The sequence below is a fragment of the Trachurus trachurus genome, assembly GCF_905171665.1.
Source record: "Trachurus trachurus genome assembly, chromosome: 8".
In the NCBI taxonomy this organism is placed as follows: Eukaryota; Metazoa; Chordata; class Actinopteri; order Carangiformes; family Carangidae; genus Trachurus; species Trachurus trachurus.
In genome coordinates this window covers 18,029,995-18,048,617 of record NC_139905.1, presented here as the reverse complement: position 1 = coordinate 18,048,617, position 18,623 = coordinate 18,029,995, and the positions used below count along the sequence as shown (strand labels likewise).

At 41.9% G+C, this 18,623-nt stretch overlaps 2 protein-coding genes across 4 annotated transcripts; one reads left to right on the top strand and one right to left on the bottom strand.

The window, feature by feature from the left end:
• Nucleotides 1–240: 240 nt before the first annotated feature.
• Nucleotides 241–7,641, top strand: nup85 (nucleoporin 85). The gene is made up of 19 exons (XM_083976808.1): nucleotides 241–397; nucleotides 865–955; nucleotides 1,064–1,220; nucleotides 1,325–1,395; nucleotides 1,516–1,559; nucleotides 1,913–1,982; nucleotides 2,117–2,238; nucleotides 2,456–2,590; nucleotides 3,398–3,520; nucleotides 3,818–3,949; nucleotides 4,044–4,150; nucleotides 4,420–4,503; nucleotides 4,609–4,674; nucleotides 4,820–4,971; nucleotides 5,072–5,189; nucleotides 5,587–5,687; nucleotides 6,225–6,376; nucleotides 7,170–7,271; nucleotides 7,528–7,641. Exons 1-19 carry the CDS (start codon nucleotides 365–367, stop codon nucleotides 7,624–7,626), a joined length of 1,959 nt encoding a protein of 652 aa, XP_083832934.1. The 5' UTR covers nucleotides 241–364; the 3' UTR covers nucleotides 7,627–7,641.
• Nucleotides 7,642–7,825: 184 nt separating this feature from the next.
• gga3b (golgi associated, gamma adaptin ear containing, ARF binding protein 3b) lies at nucleotides 7,826–18,552 on the bottom strand. 3 transcript variants are annotated; one of them, XM_083976449.1, is made up of 17 exons: nucleotides 18,485–18,552; nucleotides 15,834–15,918; nucleotides 15,665–15,740; nucleotides 15,484–15,582; nucleotides 15,257–15,380; nucleotides 15,065–15,168; nucleotides 14,727–14,807; nucleotides 14,408–14,545; nucleotides 13,537–13,618; nucleotides 13,311–13,436; nucleotides 12,979–13,227; nucleotides 11,897–11,979; nucleotides 11,673–11,812; nucleotides 10,883–11,172; nucleotides 10,082–10,251; nucleotides 9,354–9,464; nucleotides 7,826–9,240 (listed from the first exon to the last, which is right to left on the bottom strand). In XM_083976449.1, the coding sequence occupies exons 1-17, from the start codon at nucleotides 18,537–18,539 to the stop codon at nucleotides 9,130–9,132; spliced, it is 2,124 nt and encodes a 707-aa protein (XP_083832575.1). In that variant the 5' UTR covers nucleotides 18,540–18,552; the 3' UTR covers nucleotides 7,826–9,129. The 3 variants fall into 3 exon arrangements, with proteins under 3 accessions (XP_083832575.1, XP_083832576.1, XP_083832577.1); XM_083976450.1 differs by having other exon boundaries at nucleotides 10,883–11,163; XM_083976451.1 differs by lacking the exon at nucleotides 14,727–14,807 and having other exon boundaries at nucleotides 18,485–18,528.
• Nucleotides 18,553–18,623: the final 71 nt, after the last annotated feature.

Sequence of the window (18,623 nt, the reverse complement as noted above, 5' to 3'; positions counted from 1 at the left end):
CAGTGAAAAAAATTAGAAGAATTATGTTTAGATGACAAAAAAAACCTACCCCTCTTCTTATCTCTTGTATGAAAACCTTCTTCCCCCAGAGCTTTGAGGTGACTGATTATCGTATCTATTGGGAATATATCCTTTAGTTATCTCACTGTAGGGAAAAACCTAACAACACCGTGAGGCAAAACAGAGGAGCAGGCAGGACGGAGGGCAGCTATATGTGTGACGTCATCCAGCACGCGCCCTGGGGTCCTTCGGCTGAATGAGTTGAGGCGCGTAGTTCCACCTGTAGTTTATGGAGTGAAGTGTTTGTAGCGGTAAAAGTCAAGTCATTTTATACATTTCACTGTGTTGGAAACATTGTTCACCGATGGAGGAGGTAGACGTCGAGCCCGCGATCACTGTGAGTAACCGCTGTAGCTTAGTTTTCCCTTTTCCGGCCACTGACTAGCATTGCTAACCGGCTAACTGCATCGCAACTAATGTAAGTTGCACAAATACAGCCATGTGTCAAAAACACAAATAATAACCTTAAACTTTCACATATCTCCATGTAGCAGAGGTCACAGAGCATGAAAGAATACATAATGTAAGGCTTGTTGATTTATTAATTAAACTATATTTAGTATCAAGTTGCGAATTTGGCTCGATTTAAAACAATATTGAATGAGAAGTTTGTCCAGAAATGATTTCTAAGTCAAACCTCAATTCATACTTCCTGATGTGTCTTAATTAAAACATTATACTAAACAAATCTTGTTAGAATTTTAAACAAAGTTGTGATCAGTCATGAGAAAATTTGATATTTCACCTGTTTCAATTAATTATTGCAGTATGAATAATGATAATCTCTCTGTCTTTTTAATGAAGAATATTCCTGCAGCCAGCGATGGGAAGCATTTGGGATTCGCATGGGGTCCTGGTGACATCCTTGTATATGAGACTATTTACAAAGGATCAGGTGTGTGTTAACAATATCACAAGTTTTTCCAAATTTTTCATGTTTCATGTTCTCACCCTCTCTCTGTGTGATTTTACAACTCCTTTGTGTCCTTACCATTGTTTGCAGGTGGTAAAGGATCTGGCCGCTCCTTCATCCATGAGGTCAGGAAAGATGAGGATATATATTCCCCTATTTTACGTAAACTCTTCAATGAGTCGCATCACATCTTTGTTGGCCTGCAAACAATTAGAGAGGATCTTCCCAGCAAGAACAAAAAACCACAGTAAGTCTTCTCAACCTACGTATACCATTGGTTGATGGTGAAATGTAACACATGTATAAATCATTGACAAATGATAATTAACTCGTTTCTGTTTTCCCTCTTAGGTTTGTCAGCATCAGTAAAAACTACAGATCTGTGATACGAGCCTGTATGGAAGAACTTCAGCAAATTGCAGGTCAGAATTTAAAACGTCAAAACTAAACTGACATAAATTGTGATGTATAACTTTAACATTTAAGTTCTCAGTGTGATTTTTAAGGGATTGGGAAAAATTAGCTTTTTGTCTTTTCCACAGTTTCGACGAAAGATGCACAAATGGCCATGCAGTCTGGAAATCAGGTATGCTTTACATTTTGTATAGACCAGGACATTACATTTACTTTTGAAGAAAAGATTAATTTACACACCGTTAAGCGAAGAATTAAATTATAATTTAGTAGTACCATGTACTATTATTTTTTGATTAATGGTAGTGTGATGTAATGGGACACAATTGTCCAGTATTCCACTAATTCATACTAATTTACTATTTATTTATACACATGTTTTTCACCATATATAAAGGGACAATTAATAAAAAGGTGCTGACCGCAATGAAGAAGAATACATTTTTTTTGATTGGCATCAAGTTTTGCATTGATTTGTCTATAGTGACACTAGTGCCAACCACAGCCTCTGTTGTTTTGTCACAGGTTTCCATACTGTTGGCCATTGAGCTGATCTGGAATCTGTGTGAAGTGCTGTTCATTGACGCTGCCCCAGGTTCGTTTCACCTTCTCTTTATAGCCAATATTTCTTCTTTCTCTTTAGAATACATTTTATCGCTCGACTTTGAGATCATGAAAGCATCCAAACAAATGAATAAACGTTGTGTGTCTGTCTGTCTGTGTTCTCAGCGGGTTCCCTGTTGCTCCACCTCCTGGACTGGGTTCGGTTACACAAGGCTGATGTGGATGAGAAGGCCAGAGAGGTGCTGCAAAGCGAGAGCCCAGCTGAGCACCGCGACTTCTGGGATGTGGTGGGTGCAGCACATGCACATGTCTTTAAAACTTGTAACACATACAGTACGACTTCTGCGTTTCATTGATTGGAGCAAAGTGAGGTGATGGGTTTGAGCAGAATTGTTCTTTCTCCCAGGATTGTTGGACAAACACATTTCTGTCTTTTGTTTGTGTTTTGTCTGACATGGAGCTTAATGTGAAATCTCAGTTATTACATGTGTCGTGTCTGTGCAGGTGGTGAGCTATGTGCTGCAGGGCAGGTTGGAAGAAGCCAGACAGATGCTGATGAAGCAGGCCACCCTACAGCCTGCTGCTAGAAAAATGTACAAGCTGATGGACACTCTGCTCAGCAAAATGCCCTTCTACAATGTAAGATCATTCTTCAATGCTTTATTCTGAGCAGCTTTAGATTGCCTTGGTTTAACAATACAGTGGAAACTGCTTATATTGATCACGTGGGTCCAGAGTCAATGTGAGCAGTACAAGCGGTTGACTATTATAACCGATTTTTTATTATTTCACTTCATTTTGTTATGCTGAACATAATCTAAATGCCATTTGTATAGTTTTTCAATGAGAAATATTTAACGAAACAGACAGCTTCAGCATTTACTGAATTTTATTTAATGTTCCAAACATGGTACAGTCGTTTCAAATGCTTTTCGAGGGGTATTGTGCAAGTTTAATTACTGCACAGACATCAATCAAATACTGTACACAATAAAGCACAGTAATGTTTAGCTTACTGTGGTTAAAATTATAAATAGGCAATTGCCTTAACATTGTTGTGCAGTTTAGTTTAGCGCCCGGTGTCGACTCATTTACGTTAGCTAGCAGCGGAAGCAGACGTCCAGCGAGGAATCATGGGAGTAAGAAATAAAATAAATACACGTAGAGTCGTTTTTAAAATAGTTTTTGCACATGTTTTCATTCATAAAATGACAAAAAATTAACACTACAAATGGATTTCTTGATTACTATAAACAAATTATTTAAACAGCGTTTGTATAGAAATGATTCCGTCCCAAGCCTTTTGATCCATATAAGCAGTTTCCACTGTACTCTGATTTTAAGGTATCACACATGACCTAAAGAGAATTTTCATACAAACATGGCTCATAAACCGACCTGTTTCTGACTTTTACCTCTGAACTTTCTGTGATGTTCATCCCTCAGCCTGGTGGCACCCAGACATTAACAGAGTTTGATGTAAAGTGGAGACACTGGCATGAGGAGGTGGACCGATGCCTACAGGACAACTCGTTTGCCAGCAACCATCACCTGGAGCTCATCTGCAAGGTCAGTGACCCTGTGGCCTCAGAAACCAACTCCTGTTGACCATCTACTTCTTGTATGTGCACTTGACCACAAACCACTGGCTCCAAAGTGATCATGAGATTCAATGAGAAACTGAGAGGTCACAGTGTCAAACCCAGTGCAGTTTACTGTGCTGCTGTCTAGTTATCCATTGCTGTGGGAACCTTTTATTCAGAAAGTGTCTTCTGGTGCATTTATTTCCATCTCCTTTTTTTATTGTGATTTCAGAGATTTTAATTTATTAATTCAAATGAATCTGTTTTTGTTGTTCAATCTCAGATCCTAGTTGGGGATGAAGACACATTGCTTGAGCACAAGGAACTGCTGAGCACCTGGTACCACTTCCTGGTTACTAGACTGCTGTTCTGCCACCCAACAGTCAAACCCACTGAGTTACATTACTATGCACAGGTACGCTACATTACTGCTGCTGCTGCACCACTCAGCATTTATACTATCCAACGCTGCACCCCTGTTATTAACTGTGTGTGTGTGCTTGCTGCAGTCATGCTTGACCATGTTTCTGGACTCAAGAAGCGTCCCAGAGCCACTGGACAGCATCTTATTGGCTGCCTTTGAGTTTGACATTCATCAGGTCATCAAGGATTGCAGGTAGGACATAGCATTTAGTACGATACCCGGACTTTAGCACAAAGCACCACTGATTAAAGTTCATGAAATAAGTTGAGTAAAAAATATTAACATGCATTAACGTGAGGAAATAGTTGCTTCTTTTGTGAGTCTGGGTGTTGTTGTTTTTTTTCAACATTAGAATAATAAGTGAGCAAACTTTTTTATAGAGCTGCTGTACCTGTTTATCTCAGCAGGATACAATGTTAAACACACTATTTTCCTAATTGCTTCGCTACGTGTCTTTTCAGCATTGCTCTCAACAACTGGTGGTTTGTGGCCCATTTGACAGACCTCCTGGATCACTGTAAACTCCTGCAGTCTCACAACCTACAGTAAGCACTCAGTTTGACTGCATTTCTATTTGAATACACTTAAATTAGCTTATTACCCGAACACTTCAAATCAATGTTTGCCATGTATGTCCTCTGTGTGTTCAGCTTTGGCTCCAACCTGAGGGAGTTTCTCCTGCTAGAATATGCATCTGGACTGTTCACTCATCACAGGTATGATTATCTACGGCTAGTGTAATCGATTACTGTGTTCTGTTTTTAAAAATGCCAATAAACGACACCAGCAGATTTGAAATCCAGCAGCGTCATGTTATTAAAATTTTCTCACATGATGTTTTTGTGTGTGTTTTGTGTTCAGTCTGTGGCAGCTGGCCGTGGACTACTTTGACCACTGTCCAGAGTTCGGCCGTAACTACCTGGAGCTGCAGATCGAGCGAGTTCCTCTGGACACTGAGCGCAAAGCCCTTAAAGTACTGAGGATCTGTGAGCAGAGACAGATGTCAGAGCAAGGTACTGCTTTGTTTCTTTGTCTCTCTCTTATTCTCTGTCCAGCTGTGTTGCACAAAGAAAAAAAACAACCTCAGCCTTTAATTTGTTATTATGTATTTAGTGCGGAGTATCTGTAAGATCATGGCTATGCGAGCTCTGAGGAACAACAGACTGGGCTCCGCTTTGTCCTGGAGCATCAGGGCCAAGGATGCTGCGTTCGCCACACTCATCTCAGAGAGGTGAGTCCCCTTCACAAAAAACATATTCTTCTAAATTGTTTCTTAACACTGGGAATAGCTGTGCCCCAACCTTGAGTAGAAGTAAATGACTTGCAATCTAGTTTTACTGTTTTTTACCATGGACTCCTAAGAGCAGGCAGCTTATTCAACCAAAACATCTCTGAAAGCACTTGACTCTGTGACTTCAAACGAGGACATGTTGTTTAAATGTAGAATTAAGATGATTGTCAGATTATTAGGCTGATATCTTGGATATAGGGGAAGCATTTTAATCAACATGTGGGTAAAAGCCGAGCAAACGATTACATGTGGTTGGTTCAAAATAAACAAAGCATTGTAGTCGTTGTGAGATTGCCTCTTTCCACGTGGTATTGAAATTTGTGTGTGTGTGTGTCAGGTTCCTACAGGATTACTGTGCTAAAGGGACCTTCTCAGATCTGGACCTGATAGACAACTTGGGTCCAGCAATGCTGCTCAGCGACAGGCTCACTTTCCTTGGTATGAACACTGAAACATACATACACACACACACACACACACTGTAGCACTGTTAACACTGCTCCATTTGTGACTGAGCCACTGCCGTAGGATTCATACATCAAGTTATAGCACATTCATTAAAGGCAGATTATATCTTGGACAGATTCCCTTATACAGTAGTCAGTTTCAGACTGTCACATGAGACTCAGACACACACACGTGTATAGACACAGAGATATAAATAAAGCTTGACACGATGGCATGTGACTGGAAATATCTTAGTGAAAAGAACCATTTAAAAAATCTAAGTTTATATTCAAGCACAGTTGAGTTAAAGAAATGCTTTTTTCATAGGTGATTTCATATTGTTATCTCTGTTAGGATCTGTTAGGTTGGAGATAGATAAGTGTTTTTTTGCTGGAAAAAGCACACACATGCTCAAACACCACTTTTATACTCTGTGGTTATTACATCTATTGATTACACATCACCATGAGCTCAGAAGCTTGTTCACAAGCGCCACTGTTTCAGTCTGAAAACTCTTTTCGTTTCCAGGGAAGTACCGCGAGTTCCACAAGCTGTACGGAGAGAAGCGCTTCAGGGAGGCGGCGAAGCTGCTCCTCTCCCTCATGACGGCGAAGATCGCCCCCCGGAGCTTCTGGATGACTCTGTTGACTGATGCTCTGCCGCTGCTGGAGCAGAAAGAGGTCAGCTGCCACAAAGTGTTCACTGTGCTGCGGATGTGGAAGAAATTGCTTTAAATTCTAAAATGTCAATGTCAATCACAATCACAATATAGATGTATACGTATAACTGAGGTACATGAAAACATTACATTGATATTAAAAGTTTTCTGGAGCTATGATAAATCATTTCAAATACATTTTCACTCTTTGTTTAATATGATTTTATAATTTCTAATTCATTTTCTATAATTGTTGAATCTTTATACCAAGTTACAGTGTATCCCAGGGCTGACGGACATTGTCCACGTCAAGAATCAAAACTTGGTGTCAGACTGTGATAAAAACACATTTCCAGTCTGATCAGATTCCAGCTGTAAAACTGATTCTGCCTAGTTATTGGTTTCAAATAAAACTGCATCCAGTTTTAATGTGATGTAAAGCAGCAGCTGATTTACAGCTGATTGTTTGTGTGTTTGTGCACATTCCTGTCAGGCAGTTGTTTCGTAGTGTTGGAGAATTTTGTGCGTTTTTGTTTCTGTCGTGCCACGTGTCCATGACGGGTTAACAGACATGTCCAATCACGATCATGTGTTTTAAATCACAAGGCTAAACGTGTGAGTGAGTCATCACCTTTTTTGTGTTGCGAGCTGTGATCTGTCAGGATGTCGGCGTCACAGTGTCACCTATTGTACTGGTACAGACTCAGCAGTCCACGCTAATACTGTATATTAGATATAGGCACACAGTAAGTGGGAACATAAGAGGAAAAGTGTGTGGTAATATTAAAAGACTTTTTTATTTTATTTTTTTAAAGGTGATCTTCTCAGCAGACCAAACCCACGAGCTGATGTTCTGTTTAGAGGAGCTCACCTCCTCCCTCAACACCACGGCTCCCAGCACCAACCGGCCGATGCAGGTATGGATCCCCAACATAATGTAAATGATAATGATGCTGTTCATTGTCAGTTTCATATGATTCTCTTGTTTATCTTTTGAAATTCCTGCCAACTACAGTAGATGCATATACTCATGTTTATTTTACTTATTCATCACTTGACTTATAGGGAGGTAAACTCTGTCCTGTGAAGTGTAGCTCTTATTCTACAGCTGTGTTAGAATTTCCTGCCAAACTTAATCCACTCCATGTCTGATTCAAGTGTTTGTGCTTTCAGGAGGAGGACATCGAGCTGACCAAAGTGGAGCTCCTGCGACTCGCTCTGGCCAGGAACTTGGCTATGGCTATCGTCAAAGAGGGAACAGTGGAAACATGAATTGAGACATTGAAAAGAAAGCTCTTCTTTTGCATTTTTGTATTGTATATAAAACTCAAGTAATCAAAATGTGCTCTTTGATAATTAAATTTGATGTACATTGTTTTGAAACCTGATTTTTTTTTTCTTGTACATGACAGGCTCAATAGTTAATCAGACATTCATCCATTTAAAGAAATATTTATTTTCTCATGCAGCAAACAAATGGCACATCATACAGTATGTACAGACTTAACTCTCCCAAAAACTACACGACACGTCACGTTCACATGACTTGTCATACAAGAAAACATTACATACTATGTACATTGGACACACACTTCTGTACATCCCATATGACGATAAGCTGAGGCTGCGAGAAGGGACCTAAGAGAGCGTCGGGTGGACTGATGTATAAAAACTTCCTCCAAACACAGTTCCACTCCACATCCCACTGCTGCACACTGTAGAGTTCCTCCGACAAGATACCGAAATTAAATTCAGGTTTTTCAGTTCACATTTCTTGGTTCAGTGATGCACTGAAATACTATAACACAAAATAATAAATATGACGGAAAGATACTCCCAATACTGAGACTGGTAGACAAATAAACATCTTTAAATACAGAACAGAGTTCCAGATACCCACTGCTAAAACAATAAAACTGAAATGCTTACAGTCTGGGCAAACCACTAGCACGTGAAATAAAACCAGTGTTGGATTCAGACGATTAAATATATAATGCTTTTGGTCTTCTCACTTTACCTTTACAGCTTAGTATTCAACATTGTTGGTCCACTCATCTAGCTCAGGGCTACAGCAGCTAATATAATTGGTAAACAGTTTCTTTCACCATGTCAAACATCCTGATGGCTAAAATACCCACTTAATAAATATTTTAATCAGGACACTATCCTGCAGAAATGTGACAGTACTTTTTAATCAACATTTTCTAGTTTAACTCCATCCTAAGAAATCTAGATACCATTTCCGATATCTCTAGATACATTCAAGTATATTTTGGGGTAAGTGTTGATTCAGAGGCAAAAGTTTAAAAATGAATAAATCAAAGCACAGTTGTCTCCAGGCTCTGGTAACGTTAAGGTTAGTTTCAGTCTGAGGCAGAGCTCTAATGCTTTTATACCAGGGAAAATCCATTAAAATGTGAATCTCAAAACCACTGACCTGTTAACACAACGGCTATCTCCCATACCAGTGTACGTCTTAACTTTGTTAACTATCTGCAGAGAAGCACAAGCTCTGTTTAAGTAAAACTTTTAGCGTCTGTTGTCAACATATCACTGTCAAGAATCACAACGGCCGATGGAAAATGGAAAAACGACTATCAGGAATGTGAAGCTGAACATTATTGTTACCATAAACAATGCAGCTGAATTTCACCGCCTTCCCCTCCTTTCTCTCTCTCTCTCTCTCTCTGGGTTGCATGTGGACACACACACGGACACACACGCGCCCCTTCATGGAGTCTATCCCTGCTGAGCGGTAGCAGGCCCGGCGTGCTGCTATAGGTGACCCCATGACTCTGGCGGGGGGAACTGGTCGACTTCTCCGACCTCGTTGCACAGACAGTCGCCTAGTGTGAAAGCCAGCTTGTAGCGCAGGCGCACTTTTTCCTATGAGGAGACACACATACACAGCTCTTAGGAGTAATCGCCACCTCTCCACAGTTAATCATTGCCCGACCCCTCCACAATCTAAATATGTTTGTTACTATGGCATCACCTACCTTTGCTGGGTTAGCCAGCAGCATGATCTGGGTGATGGAGGCTGGAGGTAGGATGGGGTTGAATGGTGCAAGTTCTGTTCCTGATGGAGGCTGCAGCTTCACCTTCATCGACTGGAGGAGAGTGAAGGAGAGAGACGGTGTTGGAGATTGAAGCCTGAATCACATTTTGACTCATTTAAACTGCTGAAGCCTCATTCATAGCAGCCTCATAAAATGTACTAATGCATTTTTTTACACAGACTGACTATTGATTTATGTCTCTTGTTATGTTTTCTGTTAACAGAGTCAATATAGAGAATATTAATGCTTGCAGAGCTCAATCAATATTTCAGTGTTTGAATTCTCTCAAGCCAAGACTTGGAAAGAATGTGAATCTCTTTAATAAGTTAAATTAAGAGAGAGAGGGGGCCCAACCTGCAACAAGAATCCCTGGTAGTATTTTTTTCCCTCTATTTAAATAATATTTTGTACATAACAGTACATTTTGTTTTTTATATATACATTTGTACATAGTAAATTATTTTCTTTATGTTTATTTTATGTTTAGTGAATAAAAAGTCTTATGTCTTATGTTAAAGTTTGTATCAGTTCAGACATGATGGTGTAGATACGTAGGTGAAAGGCCCGTATGGAAAGTTGTGTGAAAACTTTTGTGTAAAACATGGATCATACACTGAAAAAAAAACCCTAATAAAACTTTAGCAGGTGAGGGACGACATCCTCTCTACCTTGGGCACAGCAGCCTGCAGTACCACATTGTGAACAGGCATGGGCGCTGTGTTGAGCATGGACACCACCATCACCAGCACGTCAGGCCTGTTGGGGGGACAGTCCGAGGCAAAGTTCAGCAGCACGCGAACGCCGTCCTTGTCGTAGGCCGTCACCGGCAGCACTTTACCTGAGCACAGACAGGACGCAGCCACACATGAGCACAGAGATTACACTCACACACGTCTGTCACTTTTTATGTATAACTGCAAACACTATTTATATTACCTGAGTTTCCATCTGCATGTTATTTTCACTTTATCTTTTACTATTATGTGTATATGCTTGTATTGTGTAATTGTAATTGTGTAAATTATTTTTGCTTTTTGCATCATAGAGTACCTCTGGCAAAGAAAAAGACCTACAAGGGCTCCTTTATCCCCAGTGCCATTTCCATAATCAACAAGACACAGGAAAGGGGATGTTGAAGTGCAGATGCTACCTGTATGAATGTATTTTTTATTATGTGATCATTGTTGACTTGTTTTGTCTTATGTAAGTCTGTGTTCTTTTTATGTAAGTGAGACCAAAGATGAATTTCCTGCCTTGGCGGGACAATAAGGTTTTTCTATTTCTATTTCAGTTCCCTTTCTCTCTTTTCTTTTTTTTTTTAGGCATCTGGGGGTTTTGCTCCAACACTATTTCGTTGTAAATGCACAGTGACAAATAAATCTTAAACACATGACATTTTCTTTAGATACGGTCCATCAACCAGTCAAATCCATCATCCCTCCAGCTCCCTCTCTCCCCCGTGTCCTTACTCGGTCTGATGGCCTCCAGAGCGACGTGCACATTGCCCAGGGAGATGTCCGCAGCTCTGGCCGGGCTGCCGTGGAGGGGAGGGTGGCAGGGGGACAGAGAGCGGAACAGGGGGCTGCCGGGGGCCGAGCCCAGGCTCTGGACCTTGGCGTGGCACAGGGCAGGAGAGCCAGGCATCGAGCCTTGAAGGAGAGAGGCTGTGGAGGGAGAGCCGTGCGCGGGCACAAGGGCAGGTGCTGCGGCAGTGGTCATCCCAAAGCCGCCTCCTCTGGCCGTCATCTGGCTGGACACACTGAGATTCATTGTTGTGAGTACCGTGCAGGGTTATTATAGTTAACTAAAACTAAAACTAGCAGAGAAAAAATAATCTAGTCAACTGAAATGAAAATAAAAATGACAATTTTCCCCCAAAAAACTCTATAAAAACTACAATGTGCAATGCAATGCACTAAAACTAAACTGAATTGCAGATAACATTAGCTTAGTTTTAGTTTTCTTAGAGATGGCTAAAGTTGCAGGAAGAAAACACCACAGCTCAACGTGTGACGACTTCGAGTACGACCCACAGGTAGATGTAACATGATAAGGACCGATTGGAACATTTATGGGATGCAACTAAAAGGGAAAAATCCCACAAATTTGGAAGTTCATCACTTGTTGAACTAACTAAAACTAAACTGAAATAAAAAAGCAAACTGAAAAACTAAATAAAAATAAAAACTAATTCTAAAACTATAATAACCTTGGTACCGTGCAGATAGCGGTTAATTTTCAAAGTTCAACAGTAGGTACCTCTTGTGATCTGAAAAGCCCATCATGGCCAGGTCCTGCAGGTTCTGGAGGCTGTGAATGGCAGCGGCCGGCTCCACTGCAGGCGCCACTGGACCTGAGTAAGCCACACTGCCAAACATATCAATACCCGACGCTGGAGCCTGCAGGGGAGATGAGCATAATTTAGTTCTCTCATCGCACGTTGAGGTTTGGCTAAGGTTGTTAGCAACCTATCTCAGATGTACCTGCAAAGAGGTCCACTGGTTGGACACGTCGCTCAGCTTGGGTTTTGATTGGCTGCTCAGGGAGGTAGGAGGGTCATTTAGTCCTAGAGGAAGCATTTGCATCATCACATTAGAGATTTGCAGTGCACTGCACTTAAATGGACTTGGTAAATGGTAAATGGACTTGCACTTATATAGTGCTCTTCTAATCACTTGGACCACTCAAAGGGCTTTACACAGTATTGTCACATTCACCCTTTCACACACACATTCATACAACTCTGTGCGCAGACAGGCTTGGAGGCTAATCATTCACAGAAGCAAGTGTGGGTTCAGTGTCTTGCCCAAGGACATTTTGACATTATGGAGTGCTGTTTGGTTCAAAACATCTATTTTGACGTCCGTGTTAAGATGTCACATTTCTACATCTTGAGACGACAGAAACTGACGTCTTCACACGTCAGTTTTGTCAAAAGGCGTCAAAAATGACGTGTCAGTTTTTAGTGTCATCAGGTGTTTGGACAGGAGAGCTTTCAGGATATTGGTTGGTGCATATGAACATCTGTGATGTTGAGGCCATGTTTAGTACGTGTGTTTGCCTTTGTTGTAGTCACGTAGGCTCTCGGTGCGTTGGTACGTTTGGGCTACTACCTGTCAGCTGTGCTTAGCACAACTATATTTATATTTAGTATTTGGAACAGTTAATTTGTGCAAGTAATTTTGAATGGTGGTGGTATACTGTCAGCCACAGGAGAGAAGAGGACTCTTTGTTTGGCTCTGTAGGGTTTCCCCCCAGAAACTGATTTAGTGGTATCACCCAAATTTTAACACCTGAGGATGTGCAAAATTGACAATTGGCAATTTTTGTCATCTCTAGACAAAACAAACAGGCAGACGACATGCTATTTTCTGTCATCTTAATATCAACAAATATGACGTCTTGATGTGAAAGTAGACGTTTTAACCAAACCATGCTCCAATATATAGTATATATATTACATATTCGAAATAAATGTATGCACCCATGTTGTCATCAATGAACAGAGCCAGGAGCTGAGCGTAATTCCTGAAACGTTGACCTGCTCACGGTGAGGATACACTACCTAGGGACAGCAGCTCATCGTCAAGGAGCGAGAGAGCGGTGGAGGCCTGGTCGAGCGGGGGGTGACTCGGGCTGCTGCTCTGACTGCCCTGGGAGCCGGCCAGGCGTTTGGGAGGGGGAGGCAGGACGGGTATGGGGGAAGCCGTGGGATTGGCGGAGACCAGGAGCGAGGGCTGGGGCAGAGGGACGGGCGGCTGAGGGGGGCTCGGGGTGTCAAGGCCGGCGAGGTCGATCAGCGTGTCTGTGGTCTCTGGTGAGCGATAAAGAGAGGGTGACTGGTTGCAGCAGCGATGTAAAACGCATCAACACCTGCGTGAATGTGAAATATCTCACCGCTCTCGTCGTGACCGGCTGTGGATCGAGGCTCTTCGCTGTCGCCGTTGATGGGCTGCCCCTCCACTATCTTCTTGTAGGAGTTGATGACCCGGGAGAGGTCGTCGCTGGCCTGCAGGATGTCGCCTGAGGAGTCACATTCAGGGCTTCGCAGGTTAGACGTAAACATGTACACAACGTAAAGACAGAGCTTCCTCAGATGGGGAAAAACACCAAACGGACAAACCTAAAGTAGTGTCATTGTCCTCGGTCTCAGTGGCCATTTTGAAAGCGGCACGCCTCAGCTTGTCACATCGCTCGTACAGTTCCTGAGGACGAATACAAAGGAGGAACAGTTACAGCGGAAGTGCTGTGACACCAGCTTGAATTTCACTGAATACAAACATATAAGATAACTTTACTTAATCCAGTAAAACACGAGATGCTAAGACTATAACATCACCATAAGTAATTGTGGTTTTGCTCCCCTGTAAAGTAAAGGACAGTCTATAGTTTTTATGGTAAGTTTATTTTAACAGAGGGAGACAGAATATCAACAAAACATCCAGAAATACTGTCATCATATAAAGGCTATACATTAATTTACATTTGATCTAGTGAAATAAGGGCAAACATCAGCAGGGGATCAAATACTTATCTCCCCTACGGTATACAGAACATTTACTGTAACTATGAAAAGTATAGATCATTTGAATTACATTATTAATTTACTAATCAGTCTGAGGGCAAAGAACTGAGAGAGAGTGGATGTTTCTGTACTTCATATGGCTGATAACTGTGCAGTGTACAGTCACAAAGCAGGATCCTTCAGTCAGATAAAACATGCAGGAACAGGCGCTAACAGATTATTTATCATACCGACTGCCTTTGATTATTATTGCAAAAAACAACTCCAATGAAAAGAGATTAAATGAGTCAGTTCCAGTTCAACTTTCTCTGATGACGAGTGTTTGTAGCCTTTCCAACTTAGTTACACTTCCTCTATCTGTTATTCAGCAGGACAACTCATTATTGTTGTAATCTTTTGCTATATTCACAATGATTTGTTGTTGTTATGTATTTAAACATCTGAAGTGTGAACTGGGTGGGTTAATTACCTTAATGATCTCCCTGTCTGAGTCGGTGGAGCTGTCTTTGTTGTAGTGGGACAACATCTCAGTCAGCAGCTTGACGTTGATGTTCACCTCCTCCAGCGTGTGTATCCGCTTTGTGACCTTCTGCACTCGAGCCTCGTCCTGGCAAAAAAGACCACAACAAACAAGTTGCTGTTCAAATCCCACATGAAGAACATAATGCCTTAGCTAAAGTTTAACAGTTTAATAATTTATTCCCATGCATCTCTATAGCAACAAGCAACCCAAAATAAAAAGCGGATTACTGGCACTGTGTCAGCCACACATTCCTGACGTGTCTCACCTCTTTCACCATGTTTTTGATTAGTCTGTTGGCTTCCTGGAGGTCTTCGGGATTTTTACTGCGCAGAAGCTCGGCAAGCAGCTACACACACACACACACACACACACACACACACACACACACACACACACACACACACACACACACACACACACACACACACACACACACACACACACACACACACACACAGTTATCAGTTAGCTTTTGATGATAATGTCCTGATGAAGCTAATCGCTGGAAATGAAGGCCATTAGGCCAAATGATTTAGAAAGGAGTTATGTGTTGTTCTTAAGCAGTCTGGTTGAATACCAACAGCACAGAGCTGCTCTCCTCACCTTTCCCATGTCCTCGTTATCGAACACTGGATGTTTGGGGCGCGTTGGGGGAGAGGGGATCAGAGTCCTGTCCAGCGGTAACTCTGGATCACGTGTCACGAGGCCTGGGGGAGGAGAATGAGGACCGGATTAATGCGATTGCAGATGGTTTATGAGATCTGTCTGATGAAGGGAAGAGAAAGAGAGTCACACCCTGTCTCCTCAGCGTCTGGTAGGCTTCACCGATCTTAGGTTCATTCGGAAACGCGACCGTCCAGCTGTACAGCATCTCTACGATCTTCATCTTCACTTTCTCCGGTGCAGTGTCGCCCATGTACTGGAAACAAGAGGTGGTGGTTAAGAGGCTGGAGCAGCGGGACATTCAATCAGCCTGCTTCTCATGGGCATCAAAAGTCTAACTCTGTGTGGATGTGGCTCACCTTTGGAGACACAACTTTAATCAGCTCATTCAAAAATCTGTATTTTCCGACTTCATTATGAAACCTTCTCCCACAGTTCTTCATACACGCCTCCAACACCTGTGCAGAAAATAAATATTAAAACTACTGGTTGAGGAGAAGAGAGAAAGAAAACAGCTTGTTGACTTGCAGCATTTCTTACAGTCAGAGCCTGAAGTGCTTCCCATTCTTGTGGTGAGTGGACTTTGTGGACGAGCAGAGTTACGGCGATCTGAGGGCTGCAAGAAGAATTTCACATGAAAGACGTTTCCCGAGCTGGCTTTCATGGCACTGGCTTTCATCAATGTTTTACGAGTGTTTCACAGACATACCCCTCCAGCTCCTTGTTGACCTGATCACAGAAGCCAATAATGTACTCCCAGTCTTCCTGTCTGTTTGTTGGATGGGTGGCTTTATCTGTTGGACAAACACATTTACACTGACTCAACTAATAATAATAATGCATTTTATTTTGGGGTCATCCCTTTGTTCCCCGCTTACTAAAAAAAGGTGACCGCTTATTCAGAAAAGGCAGGAAACATAGCAGTAGCATTAGGGGGTTAGGGGTCAGGGTTTCTGTTCTGTTGTGTGTGTTCAGAGATGTTTAAACATCATATTAATGCTACTTGTGCTAATGTTTCCTGCCTTTTTCGGGTGAGCGGGGAACAAAGAACCTTTTTTGCAAGGCAAGGCAAGCCAATTTTATATAGCCCATTTTTATAAACAGTTTGTCTCAAAGGGCTTTAAACAACATCCTCTGCCCTTAGACCCTCACATCGACTGAGGATGTAAGAGAGGAACATAGATTTTGGGGAACATACTGTAGATACGCTCCCAAACCACAATTAGTAAACAAGATAAAAACGATGCAATTGAATCAGTTAAAGGGAAAAGGCGATCTTAAACAGGTGGGATTTATTTGAGTGAGTTGGTATTCCTTGTTTCGGGTGGTAGTGAGTTCCAGACCACGGTGGTGAGACGGGCGGAGGGGACAGTCAAGTGGATGGAGGAGGACGATCTGAGTGTACGAGAGGGAGTGGCAACATGGAGAAGATGGGAGCGATATGGTTGAATGTCAGCAGAAGGATTTTGAACTCTATACCAGGGCTCCAGACTAACTTTTTACTTTGTTCTTTACTAGGAGCACCTAACTTAAAATCTTAGGAGTGCAAGCATAAAATTTAGGTGCACACACCATAAATCGAGTTGCAAAGCAAATATTCACATTTCCTTTTCATTCATGATCCTCACACACATTGGTCTGCCACCTGTAATGACAGATACCAGATTCCTTGAGTCGTCTCTTCCACATTTCACGAGTGTTAAAAAATACTAACAGCAAATTTACTGGTTGCACATGCACAAAGAGAAGAAAGATTTACTTGCACTGTCTCAAATTTGAGGGGCAAAATGCCCTAATTTAGGGGCAGTCTGGAGCCCTGTATACAGGACTTGACTGGGAGTGATGTGGTGGATGGAGGCCGTGGTTCTGGTGACGACACGGGCAGCTGAGTTCTGGACTGGTTGAAGCTTATGGAGGCGATTTGAGAGCTAGACCAAAAAGGAGGGAGTTGCAGCAGAAGTGACGAGGCTGCGAACGAGGGTAGCAGTGGTATGGGGGATAAGGGAGGGGCAGAGACGGTTGATGTTGCGTAGGTGGAAGGATGCAGACCGGGTGATGTTATTGATGTGAGATTGGAAAGAAACCGGGGTGTGCATGAGTCTGAATACACATCAAGTTAAGTGGGAGAGGTATTCAGACCATTTACTGCAGTAGAAGTACCAACACATTGATATAAAAATTAACTTTTCTTACTGTTTTTCCTATTTTTCAAGTTCTTAAAGTAATCAGTACCAGTGTAACGCCTTAAGAGAGGCTAGGCTATATGTTTGCTGTCAATTAACTGACCAATCCATTCACAGAAAATTCACCTGTAACTGTTTTAAAGACTGAATGATTATTTTTGTCATTATTTAAAGAAAAGTTTTGTTGTCAAATGTTTGTTTTTACTGGTCTCTCAATGTGCGGATTTGAAACTTTTCACACATGCCATATAAACAAATCTTTCTGACGGTGACCAGACAAAAGAAGGATTGTGAAATATTTGGGAAATTACGACGGGCTTTTTTTTTTTACAATCTTTACAGTCATTGTATGTCAATAGATAGAAATAGAAAAAAAACCAATATTCAATAAATTGTGAAAATATTGGCAGACACCGAAAATAACCATTAGTTGCAGCCCTGACTTTCTGCAGGGGTTGTATTTACTCCCAATCTCCTCATTAATCAGTAAAAATATGACATTTGCCCAAACATTTGTATTCAACTGGCTTTTTAAATAATACTTTAGGTCAGTCAACTGTCAAGTAGCCTACATGTAGTAAGAAATACATAATTTCCCCTACAGAGTAAAATCATAAAGTCGAGATGGAAACACCCAAAAGTACATGAAAACTGTGCGGTACTTGAGTAAATCTATTGTGTTACTTTCCAGTGACAGCTGAACCAATCCCACTGACAATATGGATCCCTGTGAATCTTGTGATCAACGTGACAATGCAGTAATTGTTGACACCCTTCCTCTTTTGTAATTACTGCTGTGGTGTCCATTGTGTTGTCAGAGAGCAGCTCATTCATCCCCCACCACAGCCCGATGTGTCCCTCCCTGCTCCGGACTCAGCATGGAGCCGAGCTGCCCATGAAGAGGGACAGCTTGTTTGCAGAGCTTCATGTCACCACACAACCACTGATAAATCTGTCCCACACAGTGTTTCATTAAAGCTCTCCACCCAGCCTGGTGCTTGGTGCTGCAGCTACAGACACTGGGCTGACAACCAGCAGCAGCAGCAGCAGCAGCAGCAGCAGCCAAACAGCGGTGACAGCCTCTCTACGGACCGACGCGTCGCCCTATCATCCGCGGCGACGTTATCTAGCTAATTTCACATGTTATTTAATTCATAAAATGGGATTAAACACTCACTGAGCCAAGATTCAAGCGACTCCCCTTCCTGGTACGCCATAGCACTTGAAAACATCGCGTGATGTCATCGACGCGTGATGTGCGCGAGAGTCCAAAACGATGCTGGAAATTATTTGACAAAATAATTAACCATACCTCA